The sequence below is a fragment of the Balaenoptera acutorostrata genome, chromosome 3 (genome assembly GCF_949987535.1).
Source record: "Balaenoptera acutorostrata chromosome 3, mBalAcu1.1, whole genome shotgun sequence".
Classification (NCBI taxonomy): Eukaryota; Metazoa; Chordata; class Mammalia; order Artiodactyla; family Balaenopteridae; genus Balaenoptera; species Balaenoptera acutorostrata.
This window is the reverse complement of record NC_080066.1, coordinates 32,960,303-32,976,791: the sequence shown is the minus strand read 5'-3', so window position 1 is coordinate 32,976,791 and position 16,489 is coordinate 32,960,303. Positions and strand designations below refer to the sequence as shown.

At 46.8% G+C, this 16,489-nt stretch overlaps 1 protein-coding gene and 1 long non-coding RNA gene across 8 annotated transcripts in view; one reads left to right on the top strand and one right to left on the bottom strand.

The window, feature by feature from the left end:
* Positions 1-12,888, bottom strand: part of LOC114236020 (uncharacterized) — a 53,922-nt gene extending 41,034 nt beyond the window's left edge. For both annotated transcript variants that reach the window (XR_003622063.2, XR_003622064.2), the window contains exon 1: positions 12,578-12,888. This is a non-coding gene — a long non-coding RNA (uncharacterized LOC114236020). The remainder of the gene's footprint in view (positions 1-12,577) is intronic.
* Positions 12,889-13,081: 193 nt separating this feature from the next.
* RASGRF1 (Ras protein specific guanine nucleotide releasing factor 1) overlaps positions 13,082-16,489 on the top strand; it is a 107,465-nt gene continuing 104,057 nt past the window's right edge. For 4 of the 6 annotated variants that reach the window (XM_057544510.1, XM_057544508.1, XM_057544506.1 and 1 more), the window contains exon 1: positions 13,082-13,698. In XM_057544510.1, coding sequence (XP_057400493.1) covers positions 13,423-13,698 — 276 coding nt within the window. In that variant the 5' untranslated portion in view covers positions 13,082-13,422. The remainder of the gene's footprint in view (positions 13,699-16,489) is intronic. The other 2 variants (XM_057544509.1, XM_007167514.3) reach the window with 2 other exon arrangements.

Below are 16,489 nucleotides of genomic sequence, written 5' to 3'. Positions count from 1 at the left end.
CACTAAGCATCTCTCTTTTTTGGAGCAATTGTAAATGACACTGTATTTTTAATTTTGTTTTTCATGTATTTATTGCTATTTTATAGAAATACAGTTGAATTTTTTATGTTGATCTTGTATCCTGTGACCTTGATGTCCTCACTTATTAGTTCTGAGATTTTTTTCTTTGTAGATTCCTTGGGATAGTCCATGTAGACCATCATGTCATCTGCAAATAGGTATAGTTTTATTTTTTCCTTTCTGTTCTGTATGCCTTTTATTTCCTTTTCTCATCTTTGAGCGATCTAGGACTTCCAGTACTATGTTGAATTGTTCAAATAAGAATTAACACCAGTTCTATACAATCTCTTCTAAAAAATAGAGGATAGAACACTTCCCAATTCATTTTCTAAGACCAAAATTACCCTTATACCAAACTCAGACAAATACAATTCAGAGAATGAAAACTACAGATCTCCTTCATGAATAGAGATACAAAAATTCTTAAAATATTAACAATGAAAATTCAGCAATATATAAAAATAATTACACGCCAGGACTAAAAAGGGTTTCTTCCAGTGATGCAAGGTAGGTTCAATACTTGAAAGTCTATCAACCATATTAATAATCTAGCCTATCAATAATCTATCATATTAACATGCTAAGGAGAAAAATCACATTTTAATATCAACTGATACCAAAAGAGCACTCATTTGAATGTATATTTCCCTTTATCACTTGCCAACCTATCGTAGAATGACCAATAAAGAAACCTAGAGAGTTCGATTTTGAGATGTCAGAATCCTTTGACCCACTTAGGTGACCCTGGGGATGGGTAGAAGGAGGAGGGAAGGGTAAATGCTCTGGCTAAAAGCAAGATAGATGGTGGGAAGGCCCTTACGTTTCGGACATAACAAGAATCCAGTGCCATTCTGGACTTGAGTCCTAGGGGTCCATAAAGCTTGGAGGAAAGTGTTGGTTCCTAAAAGAAGCCCAAAGCTCCCCTCTGCCCACTCTTTCCTACCTCAGTGCTCAGAATTGCTGGAATCCAGTCCCCTGCAAGAGAAAGTCCATGCTTTTACTTAAGAGGCCATGCACCAGAATTCATACCAGGAAACATGAATAGGATGTGAAGGGTTTGAACAGTCTGAAGCAAAAGCCTCTTATCTCCCACACGGACCTGTGACTGATTCAGTAGCTGCTTAGAGATTGAGAGGTCCCAAGTCTCAGGCAAACATCAACCCACCACAGCTAAGAAAAGTCCCCTCGCAGATTCAACCTTCTTCCCTGACAGATGGCAGATGGCAACCAGTGACCCAGAAAAAAGACAACTGTATCCAAAGCTCAGAGTTTGTTTTGACACAACTCTGGGTTCTGCCGTCAGGTTCGTGCATAGAATGGCCCTTCGCATACCTCTGTCATATCTGTCATCCAGGTCAGACAAAGCATCCCACGGTGAGGCTCTGAAATCCCATCCCAGGGATCAAGAGCATTTTTTCCCACAATACGTCACACCCCCTGTGTGTGGAGGAGGGACACAGCAGGGCAGCCATCAGCACCTGGCACGGAAGCTCTGTGGACACCTTGAAGTTGCTGTGTTTGGACATCACCTGACACACACTCACATGTGGGCTGTCCCAAGCAGTCACTTCCCCCTTTCTGAGCCTCCATTTCTTCATCTGTCGAGTGCGGTTGGCAGGAAGAGGGATCTCCGAGGGAGCCTGCAGCTTCACCGCTGGATGGCTCCAGTGTGAGCCACGCACGGCACATACAGAAGGCAAAGCCATTCCGTTCACATCCCTGGTACGAAGACGACTCTGGACTATTACATGAGCAAGAAACAAATGTCTACTGTGTTTGAACCAAAATCTTTTGGATTCACTTGTTACAGAGCTCAGTCTGTACCAACGCAGGCTCTGAAGCTGACCTGGGGATTCATTTTCTGTGCCTCTGGGCCGTGAGAAAAGGTTCCTCTGATATCGCCCAGGGTTCTTGGTCTTCCCCAATTAAGAGAAATTGACTAGAATCCAGACAAGAAATTCAGGCAAGGCTTTATTGGGGCCCTGCTGTAGCAGGGGGAGTGAGAACAACAGTTTCCCTTGCTTGCTCTCCCTCAGTGGGAGTGGTGAGCTGGTTCCTTACACGGGGTAAGGGTAGGGGTGTGTCCAGGGGTCGGGCAGAGAGGGGGTTTAGGTGTTCTGCCCGCCTCTTAGGTGGTGTTGTGTGCAGGGGGCATGCGCAGTACCCTGCTTTTGCTCCCGACACCCTGTTTTTGCTCCCAGCTCTTCAAAAGTGGCAGTTGGGATTTTTGGCCTCTTTGTATCTTTTGTCCAGAATTTGACCCAACTGCGTATGCACGCAGTTATTTTCAGTCCCTTATAGTTTCTTTATTTTCTGTTGCTGGAGGAGAGGTGTGTCCAGGTGCAAGCACTGCAGCAAAGGGTCCCAGGTCCCAGCCGGTCTCACCTCCTCCTTCCCCATGTGCTCCAGGAATTGTACAAAGTGTAAGGTTCGAAAGGGTGGGGACATCCTGAAAAGTTATCAAATGATTATCCAATTTGGTCACCTCAGTTATAACACGGAATTCCCTCCTTCGTTTTTCTTTCTTTAATTAAAATACTGAAAAGAGCCTAATGACACTAGATTGATTTTTAAACCACTCTGAATTCCATTTCTTAAAATCCTCTCCTACTTTGGACTCTGCACAAAGCTACCCCAAAGAATCAATATGGAAGCTTGGAACAATTCCTCATCCAAAAACTCAGTAAAATCTCTCTTCCAGAACAATCTAGAACATTCTAGAACTGTACCACATGGAAAGATACACTCTCTAAATAGCAGAAGATGTGCCTACTCTTTTAAGCACCAGAAGTTCTTGACCGAAGGCATTTCTCAAACCTCTTTTCCTGTCCCTTTTTATTTCTTTACTATAGTAACTTTTTTATTACAAAAAGTAGAAAATTAAGATTTAAAAAAAAGAATATTGAAAGAAAATTGGATCAAAATAAGAAGCAGAGCACATATGCCTCCTCCCCTCCCACTCCTCTAAAATGATTCAAAAGATCAGATTAGCTGGGCCTGATTCCAATGCAGGGGGTGGTAAATCTTTGACTTATTGTTCATACTCCTCCATGGTTATAAGTCAATCCTAGCCCTCTGTATGTCACAAAATTTGATCCAAAGAAAGAATACTGGAGAGGCGAGAATGGTAGACTAAGATCCCAGAGACCTGGATTCTGGTTCTAGCCAGCCATGGACTATCTGTGTGATCTTGAGCATGTCACTCTCCCAATCACAAGATGAGGAGGTTGGATTGAATTATTCTTAGGTTTCCTATCAGCTCTGAATCAGTTAGGGTCCAGCAGGAAACAGAAAGAACATTCAAATTGGGTAATTTGAGAGAGGAGTGTAATAAAAGGGACTCTATCCAAAGGTTTGGGCTGGGAGGAGGGAAGCCAGAGAGAAAGCTCCATCCTGGAGTAAGTACCACCCCAGGTCCTGAGGAGCAAGGGGAGGGAGCTGTCACTGGAACCCAGAGGCAGGGCTGTGTGGAGAGCACCCCTGACAGCAGGGATGCTACACCAACCTCACTCCCCGCTGCAACCAAACCAGAAGCCCTGGACGGGATTGAGACCAAAGACTGATGCCAGCCTCCCGGGGCACAGAGCAGGCCGGGGAAGAGTGGCGAGCAGGTGTGAAGTGGCAAATGGGAGATGCCCGGCATGAGCTCCTTACACTGGTGGTCGGACTGCCGCACTGTACTCTGTGCTCATGGAGGACTGAGATCTGCTTTACTTAATGGGTGGGCAACCATATGCTCAGCTCACACATCGGCCAACTTTTTGCTCCTGATTCTCGATGGGCTAAGAAGCCTAACAGGCAAGTTCACCAGAAGGCAGTATACAGTGTATATGCAGAGGTGATGGACGACAGCCCGAGGGGCTTGTCTCTGGTTAAATCAGAGCCTTGGAGTTGTGGTTTTCCCTTTGGCTACTCAGAGGCCCTTTATGTTTGCTTCTTGGTCTGCTACTGAGCTCTGGATGTTAGCAAGTCTCTGAGCCACAGGGACACTGGACTGAGTTGGAAGGGAATATTGGCTTTTTCAGCCCTGGTGCTCACAACCGTGCAAACAGCTGTAACTTCTGTGCACAGCTGCCAGCTGCCCTGAACAGAGACCAGAATTAGAGACTTGTCCTGAAATATAACTTATTAAATTAAGCTGCTAGATATTTGTCAAACTCCATACCCTGTGAACAGAATATGTATCTTCTTTCCCAGGGGCCATAGAACAATCACTAAATTGACCATATACAGGGCACAACAAAAACAGTGAGAAACTTCAAAATGTAGAAATAATACTGACCACGTTCTCTAACTAAGTACGATATAATAGAACCAGAAATATGCCAAAGCAAGCAAAAAATCTACTTGGAAGTTCAGAGAGTATTCAATTAAACTTTGAAAACTATCTGCCTAAAAAATAAACTAACTTCAGAATATTTTAATGGAGTGATAATCAGAAATTTATATAGCAATCCTAGTGGATCCAGAAAAAGTCTGCTCTTGAAAGAAAAGGTGTGGGCTTCCCTGGTGGCGCAGTGGTTAAGAATCCACCTGCCAATGCAGGCGACACAGGTTCAAGCCCTGGTCCTGGAAGATCCCACATGCCACGGAGCAACTAAGCCCATGCGCCACAACTACTGAGCCTGTGCTCTAGAGACTGTAAGCCACAACTATTGAGCTCGGGCGCTGCAACTACTGAAGCCCACGTGCCTAAAGCCTGTGCTCTGCAACATGAGAAGCCAGCACACCACAACGAAGAGTAGCCCCTGCTCGCCGCAACTAGAGAAAAGCCCGCACACAGCAATGAAGACCCAATGCAGCCAAAAATAAATAAAATAAAATAAAATAAATTAAATATATATATATATATAAAGAAAAGGTGTAATCTTAAATAGCTACTAAGCAAGAAATAATAAAAATAAATAAATTAAGCATTCAAATAAATAAATTAAGCATTCAAGAAGTTAGGAGAAAACAACAAATCTAAAGAAAGTGGGAGGATAAATTTAATAAAGATATAAGTGTATATTAATGAGCCAGAAAAAGGATAGAATTAACAAATAAATTTAAAGTCTTAATAATATAGTTAAAACCTTTGCAAGAAAAATCAGATAATATAAAAACACAAAATCAGCACCTAAAATAGAGAAGTAACATAGATGGAGAAAATTAGAAAACTTGTAAGAAAATGTTTGGTTCAGATCTATGTAATAAATTGGAAAATATAAATAAATGGTCTTGGAAGCTTAAATTACCAAGATTAACTCAGGAGAGATAAACAAGCCAAATAAACCAGTGATTATGTAAAACTCCACCATGGCCAAGTGGGTTTTATCTAAGAAATACAAGAATGCCTAAATATTGGGAAATATATTCCAATTGTCTAGTTTAAAAATTAAATTTTTTAAAACTAGAAGAATTCAGGATAGCAGCAGCCTACAAAATAAATAAATAGTAATAGCTTTCTTATACACCAACAATGTCTTTTTTTAAAGTAGGAAAAAAGATCATATTTTCATTAGCAACCAAAAAATATAAAATACCCACAAATAAATTAAACAAGAAATGTGCAAGATATATACATAAAAAAGAAACACAAAAAATTCTATCTGAAGATTTTGAAGGACAAAGAATTGGAGTGATGTACTTTTTTCTTGAATAAGAAGACAAAACATTGTAAAAGTATTTATTCTTCCTAAATGAATAGATATTTTCAATGTCATTCCAGTCAAAATCTCAAAGAGACTTTTCTGGAACTTGACAAAATGAGTCGTAAATTAATCTTGAAGAATAAATACAAAAGAATATTTAGGAACACTGTAAAAAAGAAAAATGAGGAGGGTATTTCTCTATGGGCAGATTTCAAAATGGTTGGTAAAGCAGTAAGAAACAAAAATCACTGGTGTTAAGAACAGACAGACAGAACAATGGGACAAAAAGCAGCATCTTGAAATAGTCCTAAGTATTGACAAGAATTTGGTATATGATAAAGATGCTACTTCCTATCAGTGGTAGAGTTTGGATTATTCAATCAAGGGTATTGGGACAACTTGCCAGATATTTGGGGAAAATTAATAATAAGCCAGATCCCAACCTCACTCAAACACCAAATGAATTAAAAGTATAAATGGAGGGCTTCCCTGGTGGCGCAGTGGTTGAGAATCTGCCTGCCAATGCAGGGGACACGGGTTCGAGCCCTGGTCTGGGAAGATCCCACATGCCACGAGCAACTGGGCCCGTGAGCCACAATTACTGAGCCTGCGCGTCTGGAGCCTGTGCTCCGCAACAAGAGAGGCCGTGATGGTGAGAGGCCCGCGCACCACAATGAAGAGTGGTCCCCACTTGCTGCAACTAGAGAAAGCCCTCGCACAGAAACGAAGACTCAACACAGTCATAAATAAATAAATAAATAAATAAAAGAACGTGAATTTCTTTTAAAAAAAAAGTATAAATGGAAAAAATAAAATTATAAAATTGAAGAAGAAAATCTGGGCAAATATGTTTCAATCTGGAAGGAACTGACACAAGAGGGCAGGGACTCTAAAATCAGAAACCATAAAGAAAAAGATGTTTACACCCAAGTTTTAAAATTTCTTACAATCCATATAAAGACATATACAATATATAGATATAGATATATAGCATTAAAGACAAGCAACAAACTGAAAATTATTTGCAACACATATAAAAACTGATGGTTAATATCCCTCATACATAAAGCACTGTGATAAATGTATATGAAAAATATAAACACAACTGAAAAAAATATATATTAACAAGAAATTCCCAAAAGGAATGTAAATAATTATAAACATTAAAAAAGTCTAACCTCACAGCAATTTAAAAAATGAAAATCAATACAAGAAAGGAATATCATTTCTGTTCTTTCAAAACAGGCAAATATTTAGGAGATGAATAATATCAATATCCAGGATTGACAAAGAAATGGAGAAATGCACAGTCTCATCCCGATGGACAGCCATGTAAAGAATAAAAGCTCTCTTTGGAAATCTATTAACAGGTACTAATGTTTCAAACATATGTTCTTTTAACCTAGAAATTTCACTTTCAGGAATTTAGCGTAAGGGAGGGAAATGTATATACAAAGATATTAATTGCAGCATTATTCCAAAAACTATGACTTGAAAACAACCTAAATGCCCAATCATAAAGAATCTGTTGATTACAATTCGTAGTAATATGAGATGTCCTCACATACTGTTAAGTAAATAGAGAGTAATAGAGAGATTGAGATTATAAAATAGCGTGTGTTATGGAAGCCCACTGTGGTAAATATATTAGCAAAGAGAAAAGTCAAGGACATTAAATAGCAAAAAAAAAAAAAAAAAAATTAAAAAAAAAAATTAATGGAGGAGTTATCTCTTTATTTTCTATAATGCCTTAATACTTTACAAAAAGCCTACATTACACTTATAATCCGATGGTATAATATGGCTATTTTCACTGGCCAGAAAGTAAAGGTATAAACCCCTGACATCTGCATGTGGATCCTGGGGCAAAGCTAACCAATTGAGCCCAAAGTTGGAGTAGTGAGCCCCTACCGACAAAGCTTCCATATCCAAAAGTCCTCTGACTCCACATACTTAATGCTTCGTTGTTTTAAGTGATCTGAAAATTACATTTTTCTTTCGGAGTATGTTGCCAAAAAACCAAAGGTTTTCTAAATGTTACACACACACCATACATACACCTCTCACGTGCACATCACACCACTCAGATATTTCCACACACACAACAGACACACACGCACACACCCCCCCGGAGATCCTCTCTTCCCAGGGCCTAAAGGCAGGTCAGACCGACACAACACCCATGTCAACAAATGCCCAAGCTGACCTCTAGTCTGAAGGCTGGCATAAATCCCCCCATGAAGACTTCTTAGGATTTCCTTCCCAATTAGGTCACCACAGAGCACTGAGTAGAGTTCCCTGGGTTATACAGTAGGTTCTCATTAGTTATCTATTTTTTTATCTACATAGTAGTGTATATATGTTGATCCCAACCTCCCAATTCATCCATAGCTGATTCAATTTGCAGTGCAGCAGAAACTAACACAACACTGTAAAGCAACTATACTCCAATAAATGTTAAAAAAAGAAAAAAGACTCAATAGGATTTTGGACTAAGTGATGTCCTTGTCATTAGCTGGCCATTGCTAAATGCAGACATCAAATCCACCAAAATACTCCTTAATCCTCCTTCCTGTTTCCTTATCTGCAGAGACCTCAGCCCAGAGAGCTGGAAGTTGGGAGACGCAGAGAGGAAGGTCCTCTGGGATGAGCTCTGGTCGAGCAGTCAGGACACCCCATCACAGCTCCTCCCTGTAAGACTCTGTGAACATTGCTTCCACTCTTTTTTTCAAGCATTTACAAATATTTACTACATACTGGGCCATAAGACAAGTCTCAATAAATATCCAGGAAATGATATTACATCCACATTTATAGATTTGTACAAAGCTATGATTCAGGGGAAAAACAAGCTAACCCTATCAGTAACAGGTAGCACTAGGCCTTATGATGATCAGTTTTTTTCATTTTTTTAATTCATTTTTATTGGAGTATAGTTCCTTTACAATGTTGTGTTAGTTTCTACTGTACAGCAAAGTGAATCAGCTATGCGTATACATATATCCCCTCTGTTTTAGATTTCCTTCCCATTTAGGTCACCACAGAGCACTGAGTAGAGTTCCCTGTGCTATACAGCAGGTTCTCATTAGTTATCTATTTTACACATAGTATCAGTAGTGTATATATGTCAATCCCAATCTCCCAATTCCTCCCACCCCCCCCCCCGGTAACCATAGGTTTGTTCTCTACGTCTGTGTCTCTACATCTGTTTTGCAAATAAGATCACCTATACCATTTTTCTAGATTCCACATATATGCGTTAATATATGATATTTGTTGATCTCTTTCTGATTTACTTCACTCTGCATGACACTCTCTAGGTCCATCCACATCTCTACAAATGACCCAGTTTCGTTCCTTTCTATGGCTGAGTAATATTCCATTGTATATAGGTACCACATCTTTATCCATTCCTCTGTTGATGGACATTTAGGTTGCTTCCATGTCCTGGCTATTGTAAATAGTGCTGCAATGAACATTGGGGTGCATGTGTCTTTTTTTTTTAATTTATTTTATTTTTATTTTTGGCTGCATTGGGTCTTTGTTGCTGCATGAGGGCTTTTTTCTAGTTGTGGAGAGCGGGTGCTACTCTTCATTGCTGTGCGTGGGCTTCTCATTGTGGTGGCTTCTCTTGTTGCGGAGCACGGGCTCTAGGCACACGGGCTTCAGTAGTTGTGGCTCACGGGCTCAGTATCTGTGGCACATGGGCTTAGTTGCTCCACAGCATGTGGGATCTTCCCGGACCAGAGCTCGAACCCGTGTCCCCTGCATTGGCAGGCGGATTCTTAACCACTGCGCCACCAGGGAAGCCCCACATGTGTCTTTTTGAATTATGGTTTTCTCTGGGTATATGCCCAGCAATGGGATTGCTGGGTCATATGGTAGTTCTATTTTTAGTTTTCTAAGGAACCTCCATACTATTCTCCACAGTGGCTGTATCAATTTACGTTCCCACCAACAGTGCAGGAGGGTTCCCTTTTCTCCACACCCTCTCCAGCATTTATTGTTTGTAGATTTTTTTGATGATGGCTATTCTGACCGGTATGAGGTGATACCTCATTGTAGTTTCGATTTGCATTTCTTTAATAATTAGAGATGTTGAGCATCTTTTCATGTGTTGTCCAGGACCAGATGGCTTCCACTCTCCAGCCTCAGTTTCTCCATCTGTGAAATGGGGTTATTAACCCTTGTCCAAAAGCCTTATTGGGAGGATGCAATGAAACAAGGCAAAGCCCGGATGCGCTTTGTGATGCTCACATGGACCTCTTCTCCACCTTTGGGGAAGAGTTGGTCTCTGGCCTGGTAGACAACACACACGATAGCTAGACGTGCCCACCTCTGCCCGCTATGGCAAGACATGCCTACCTGCTTCCTGGCACCCCCACCCCAACACAAGCTGGAGCCAGCCTGGTAAACGATGTCTCCTTAACCAACTCCCCTGAGTGCCTTCCAAGGGCCCTCTGGCTGGAGACCAAGGGAATGACCAGAGGGCCCATTCACAGGCTCTGCTCAGGTTTCTGCTGACAAGAGATCGGAGAGAAAGCAATATGAATGCAGCTCAGATGGACATAATCAAAGTGCCAGGGCTGCTGTCCCCTCCTCTCTCTGACCTGGATACTTTGAGCCAAGCCCAACCACCCAGTGTGGCCGGACCCACCAGGAATTCCTGGAGTTCCCAGCAGGAACTCCAAAACCAGCAAGAGGGGGCCATTTGGCCTCCTCAGTGCCAGCCGTGGGGAGGGAGGAGGTTGAGAGGGGATTTTCTTCGTCCAAGCTTCAGATCAGTGGTTCTCATCCTGGGCTGTGCATTCGAATCACCTGGGGAGCCTTCAAAGTACTGATGCCCATGTCCCACCCTCAGAGGTTCTGACTTAACCATCTGGGGTCCAGCCTGAACACAGATATTTAACAAATCCTTCCAGGGTCTCTAAGTGCACCAAGGTTGAGGCCCACGGAAGAGGATTCAGTTCTTTTCCTGATTTACACCTCTTCCCCAAACCCAGGGGAAAATGGTTTCCCTCCTGCCAAGGGCCCTATACACAAGGAACCCTTGGGCTGGTCTAAGCTCCAGGAAGCAGGGACTGTGTTTTGTTTATCACTATGTCCCCAGTGGCCCAGCCTAAGCCCTGGCACAGACTAGGGGCTCAGTGAACACTGGTGGGATGAGGTGTATGTAACTGAATGAGTGAAGTAATGAACGAATTCCATCCCTTCCCACCTCCTGAGTGCCCGAAATCCTCCAAAGAGTGATCTTCAGACGAGCAGTGCCACCTCACCTGGGAGCTTGTTAAAAATGCAGATTCTCAGCCCTAGACCCAGCCCCAGGATGAGAATCTGCATTTGAGCCAGATCCCAAGTGATTCATGGGCAACAACCGTATCACTGGTTCTGCCATAGATTAGCGGTTCTCCAACTTTGCTACACATTAAAATCACTCATGAAAGTGTATAACCTGCCTGTGGCCTTTTGGGTCCCCAGGTGACTGTTAACTGTCCTCAAGTGATTCAAATGTACAGGCCAAGTTCAGAACTCGTGTACCATAGGTCTCTCTGACACAGCAGCCTCCAAGCAGACCCAATCTTGGCTCTGGCCCACAATGAGAGATCCTGCCTGCTTTGAGGATAAAGGCGAACCCCCTCTGCAACACAGGGACCAGCCACTCAACTCTACAAAGCCAGTGGGGACAGGCTACCAAGTTCAAATCCTGCCCCTGCCACCTTCCAGCTGAGTGACTCTGCACAAGTCACTCAACCCCTCCACGCCTCCGTTTCCCGCTTCTGTACAATGGAGCTGATGAGGGGTCGGGGGGGGGGGAGGGGTGGACACTACTCCACAGAGTTGTGTGAGGATTAAACAACTTAGCGGATCTGAAGCACTTAGAACAGTGTCCCTTCCCTGACGCTTCCTTGGCCTCTGTATCAGGCTTCCTAATAGAAGAGTTTACACGAAGAGAGCCTGGATTAGGAACGTTACTTCTGGAAACTCTGCTTCCATAAAGAGGGCAAAAGAGAAGTAAAGGTGGTCACAGTATAGGGACCTTCTTGGGAAAATCGAGACTAAATAAAGAAGCTTAGCCATCTCCCTTCTTTGCTTTCATTATTCGGGAAGAAAAATCAGCCTCACCGCGTCCTTAGACAGTTCCCAAGCCCGGAGCGTGGGAACCGAGAGGGAAGAGTAAGGTTAATACGGTCAATCTCTCCCTCGGAATTGTCCCCACCTAAAAAAGGCAGGCTTGCGCCATTGTGCCCAGGACCGGGGCAGGTCCAATTCAGCCACAGCCGGGTGTCTCTCCGTGGACTTCCCTGGGCCTTCCCAGGGCTACCTGATTCCCAGGCCCTTCCCTCGCTCCAGACCAGGGTGTGTGCATGTTGCCCGTGGGGGAGGGGGGGGGCCCGCAGGTTCTGAAAAATGGTGTCCTTTCTTCCTTCCTTCCTTCCTCCTGAGAGCTACGCGGCCGCCTATCCCCGCTGCAAACAGGCCAGGCCGGGCTGGGCGCCGCTCCCGGCCCGAGCGAGGCGGCTGCCCTCTGCGGCAGACGGCGGTGCGCGCTCCCCGCTCCAGCGCCCCGGCTGCCCGGCGGCCCGCGCGCCCTCCCGGTGCAGCAGGCGGGCGCTGTGACGTTCTCGGATAAATGCCGTGTAACTGTGTAGGCGAATGGGAGCTAAAAATAAGAACGGAAAATCTATCATTAAGGTATCATTGCGCCAGCGCAGCTATTTGAAGGCTCCCATGGTCCCCGGCGCCTGCGTTTGAAGCCCGCCTTCAGGCTTTGGAGGGTATTTGCAGAAAACTCCCAGCAGCGGCTCGCCGGCCAGACCTCAGGGCGCAGGGGGTGGCGCCCGTAATTATGGCAACACTCAAAATAAAATAAAATAAACGCTCACCTCCCCCTCCACGTCTCCGTCTGTATTGTCCTTAGGTCGCTGGGGAAGCCACCAGAAGTGGGGCTGGATGCTGAAATGAATGTGACCTGGCCGATTATGCAAATATTAGAACTGAAAGCTCTTTCAGCTCTGTTTCGCCATCCACCTTCCTCCATCCACTACGGATTAGAAAAATAAAGTACCAGGAGAAAGCCTTTGGAGGAGAAAATGACAAATGGGACTTAACCCCAGGTCTACAGTGCGCCGCGGCGGGGCGCAAAGACACAAACTCCAGGGATGGCGAGCCTCCGGTGTTCCACTGGGTTAAACGAAAATTGATCTGATTTGCTTTTTAACACCCGAAGGGGAGAAGAGGAGATCAGGGGAGGGAGGACAGGATTTGTTTGTGCGTGTGCGTCTGTGTGTCCGGGGAGGGGGAGGAGGCGCCAAGGTGCAGCCTGCGCGCGGCTCTGCGCCTCGGCGGGCTGCGTGCGTGTGTCCCTGTCCGCGCTGCTAAAGCGGGCTCTTCGAGGGATCGGCGTCACATGACTCCGCCTGCCCCTCGCCAGCGCGCAGCTCGCCAGTCCCTCAGTTTGCCCGGCGCCAGGGGAGGGTCGGGAGCCATCTCCAGGGCCCGGGGGCTCTGCGAAGCGGGGAAGAGGTTCTGGAGGGGAATGGTACATCCGGATTCCAGCAGCCGCGGCTCGGCGCCAGATCCCGGACTGTAGAAATTTGGGGGGAGGGGAGAGCGAGAAGGAGCGAGCGAACGCCTGAGAGAGGCAGCGCGCAGCGCGCACGGACAGGGGCTGCCGGGTGCCGCGCGGAGAAGATGTAAGCGCGTGGAGTCTAGCTGGCCTCCGAGCACCATGCAGAAGGGGATCCGGCTGAACGATGGCCACGTCGCGTCCCTGGGACTGCTGGCGCGCAAGGACGGCACGCGCAAGGGGTACCTGAGCAAGCGGAGTTCGGACAACACAAAATGGCAAACCAAGTGGTTCGCGCTGCTGCAGAACCTGCTCTTCTACTTCGAGAGCGACTCGAGCTCGCGGCCCTCGGGGCTCTACCTGCTGGAGGGCTGCGTCTGCGACCGCGCGCCCTCCCCCAAGCCTACGCTCTCGGCCAAGGAGCCGCTGGAGAAACAGGTGAGGCCAGCGCCGCGTGTGACCTCCCAGCGGCCGGGCCGCGGCCCTCGGGGCGCAGGCCCTTCCGCCGGCCGAAGGCGCCCGAACTTTAGTCCCTCTACTCTCGGCGCTCTCGGCGAGAAGGGAGGGTTGGCCTAAGCGGGCGGTGACCCCGCGGTGGCCAGAGAGGTCAGGGACTGCGGACGGGGAGCGGGTGTGGGTTGCGGCTGCCCTTCATCCGGTGAGCTCGGTGGGAGGCGGGCGCAGAGCGGGCGAGACGCGGAGGGGAATAAGGTGCGGAGAGAGATGGTCTCCCGCGGGAGACGGAAGCAATGAATGTAGACCCACATCCAGCCAGAAATGGTGCTCCCACCTCCACTCCCACCCGGGAGAGCCCCGGACCGGGGAGCTGTAATTCCCCGCGCTTAGGCACGGGAGGGGCGAGACGGAGGCGTGCGAGCGCCGCGGCCCCTACCTCACCGCGGCTGGGAGCGAAGAGGAGCCTGCGCTCGCTCTGCCAAGTTGGGTGGCTGCGAGGCCGCAGGGGTCGGTTAGGTGCCATCGACCGGTAGCGCACTCCCAGCCAGCCCCAGGCGCAAGCAACAAACCGAAGGGTTCCAGGGACCTTTCTGATGCGCCGGGGCTGGCGCCAGGGCCGCTGCGGAGGCCGCGGGACAAGTGGGCGCATCTCTCCTCCTCCGCCCCCTGCGCCTCCGCCGCCGCCGCAGTCGCGGCTCTAGTGCTGCTCTAGCGTTTCCGGAGTTGGCGAGGCTAAAAGGCCGGGCCTGGATCTACTGGGGGCCTGGGCGGGGTGCGGGTGCGCCTTTGGTGTGGAGGGATGGAGTAGCACCTGCGGGCGCCCAGTGAGAGCACCAGACAGCGGGAGTGCAATTTTTAAGATCGATGCACTCTCCAAAGGCATCTAGTCCGTCCCCCTCCTCTGGGAAGGTAAAGTCAAAGATAGTGAATGCTAAAATGTCACCGCTGGGAGGGACCTGCGATCCATGGGGACCCAAGCAGCTGGTTATTGCCTAGTTGAGGACACTGAGGCCAAAAGAGAGAAATTTACTTGCCCAGTGTCATGCCAGGAGTTGAGGCCACCTTAAGGTTCTGGGAAGATAACTGAGGGCTCAAAAGCCATTATTGCAGGGAGACTGGTGGTGATTGAATTGGCTGAAATAAAAGCATCCTTGAAGTCACCCTCCTAATGGTCTAGACAGATCTGAGCTCAGTCCCCGCAGCACATCTCTTCCTTCCCTGCCCTCAGCCCAGAGGTACTGCGAGATGATTTCGAAGGCTGGGAAAGGTGGACAGGAATATTTGAGGCTGGGTCTCTGGGGATGGCAAGCCGTATGGCAGGTAGGGGCTCCCAGATGGCAAAGCAAAGCAAAGAGCAGGCAGCTCCTTAAGCTAAAGGTACAAATGGGGCCTGGAAGACTCACCTGGGAGAGCCAGACCCAGGCTAAGCCAGAGATGCTCTCTCAGCCCTTGATAACCTGCCCCTTGCCAGCCTTCCAGAACATTATCAACACTTGTTGGCCAAAGTCCACCTGTACTACCAGTGGCCTATAGCCCCAACTGGTGCCCATCCTCGGCCCCCTACCCCAGAGCACAGAGCTGAGCTCCCGGGCAGGCAGGGAGAGAGGGCTGAAGGAAGCTGAGTTGTTGTTGGGCACACAGTGTGTGCTCTCAGCCCCTTGGACACAAAGCCAGAAACAGGCCTGAGACTGAATCACAGCTCTGCAACTTCCTGTCTGTGTGACCTCAGTTAACACACTAAATTTCTCTGAGCCTCTGTTTTGTAAACAAAATGAAGGTAATAACACCTATCTTTCTGGGGTTTTGAGAACACAAATAATGTGTATGGAAGTATGCTCACAATCCCTTTTAGTTTGACATGATAAATGTTAATTGAATCTGAATTATACCCACCTAGACAAGGAACAGAGGTCTAACATAAAATGTTGAAGCTGAAAGGAACCTCAGAGAGATTGTACAGCCCACTCCTCCCATTTTACAGATAGGAAAACTGAAGAGCAGATTGGGAAGAAATTACCTACCTGATTCTGATTCGGTGGCAGAATCAGACCTAGAATTCACCCAATGTCTAAGAATTCCTGAAAATGAGATCTTACGTTGATTCCAGATCATTCACCTCTTGGCTCGGGTGTTAAATCGTGCTAGCAGTGGATTATGGGAGGGACAGGAGTGCAAAACCACTTGACCATGTGCACACGTGGTCTGAGCCGTTTCCCCAGAACGCCAACAGTCAGAGGTCCTCAAATGTGGTCACAAGAGTAGCCCTCCTGGCACAAGAGAACAGAAGAGGGTTGGGAATAGTAGGGGATGGTCTGGTGCTGCCCAGCTCAGGTGCAAATTTCTGTTAAAGACGTGTGCTTTGTTTCGTACACTTATAGAGATGTTCCATTTGACTCCAGTCGGAGAGTTTGGCTTGTATGGAAAAGCAGATCCTGTTCCTTTGGTCTGCACGTGTCTATAAAAACTTATATCTTTTTCTTTTCTAAACCTTTGAGTAAAATTGACGGCCTCCGCAGCTGCTCCGTGTTTCTCCTTGAGGGGGAGCCCCCATAGCACCCACAGAGCACCCGCATGAGAGGCTCAGCTCCAAGCCATTCTGTGACTGGGTTTGCCTTGTAAACCCCAGGAAACCTTGATTCAAAACCTGCTGGGCATGTGGCAGAGAACCCATGTTAGGAGGCCTCAAAGAGGCTATGAGTTTGGACTGGCCAACCTCTAGTGAAGTCTGGGTTTTAGGAGGATGTCATTTTTATCCAGGCCCAAGCAGGCAGCT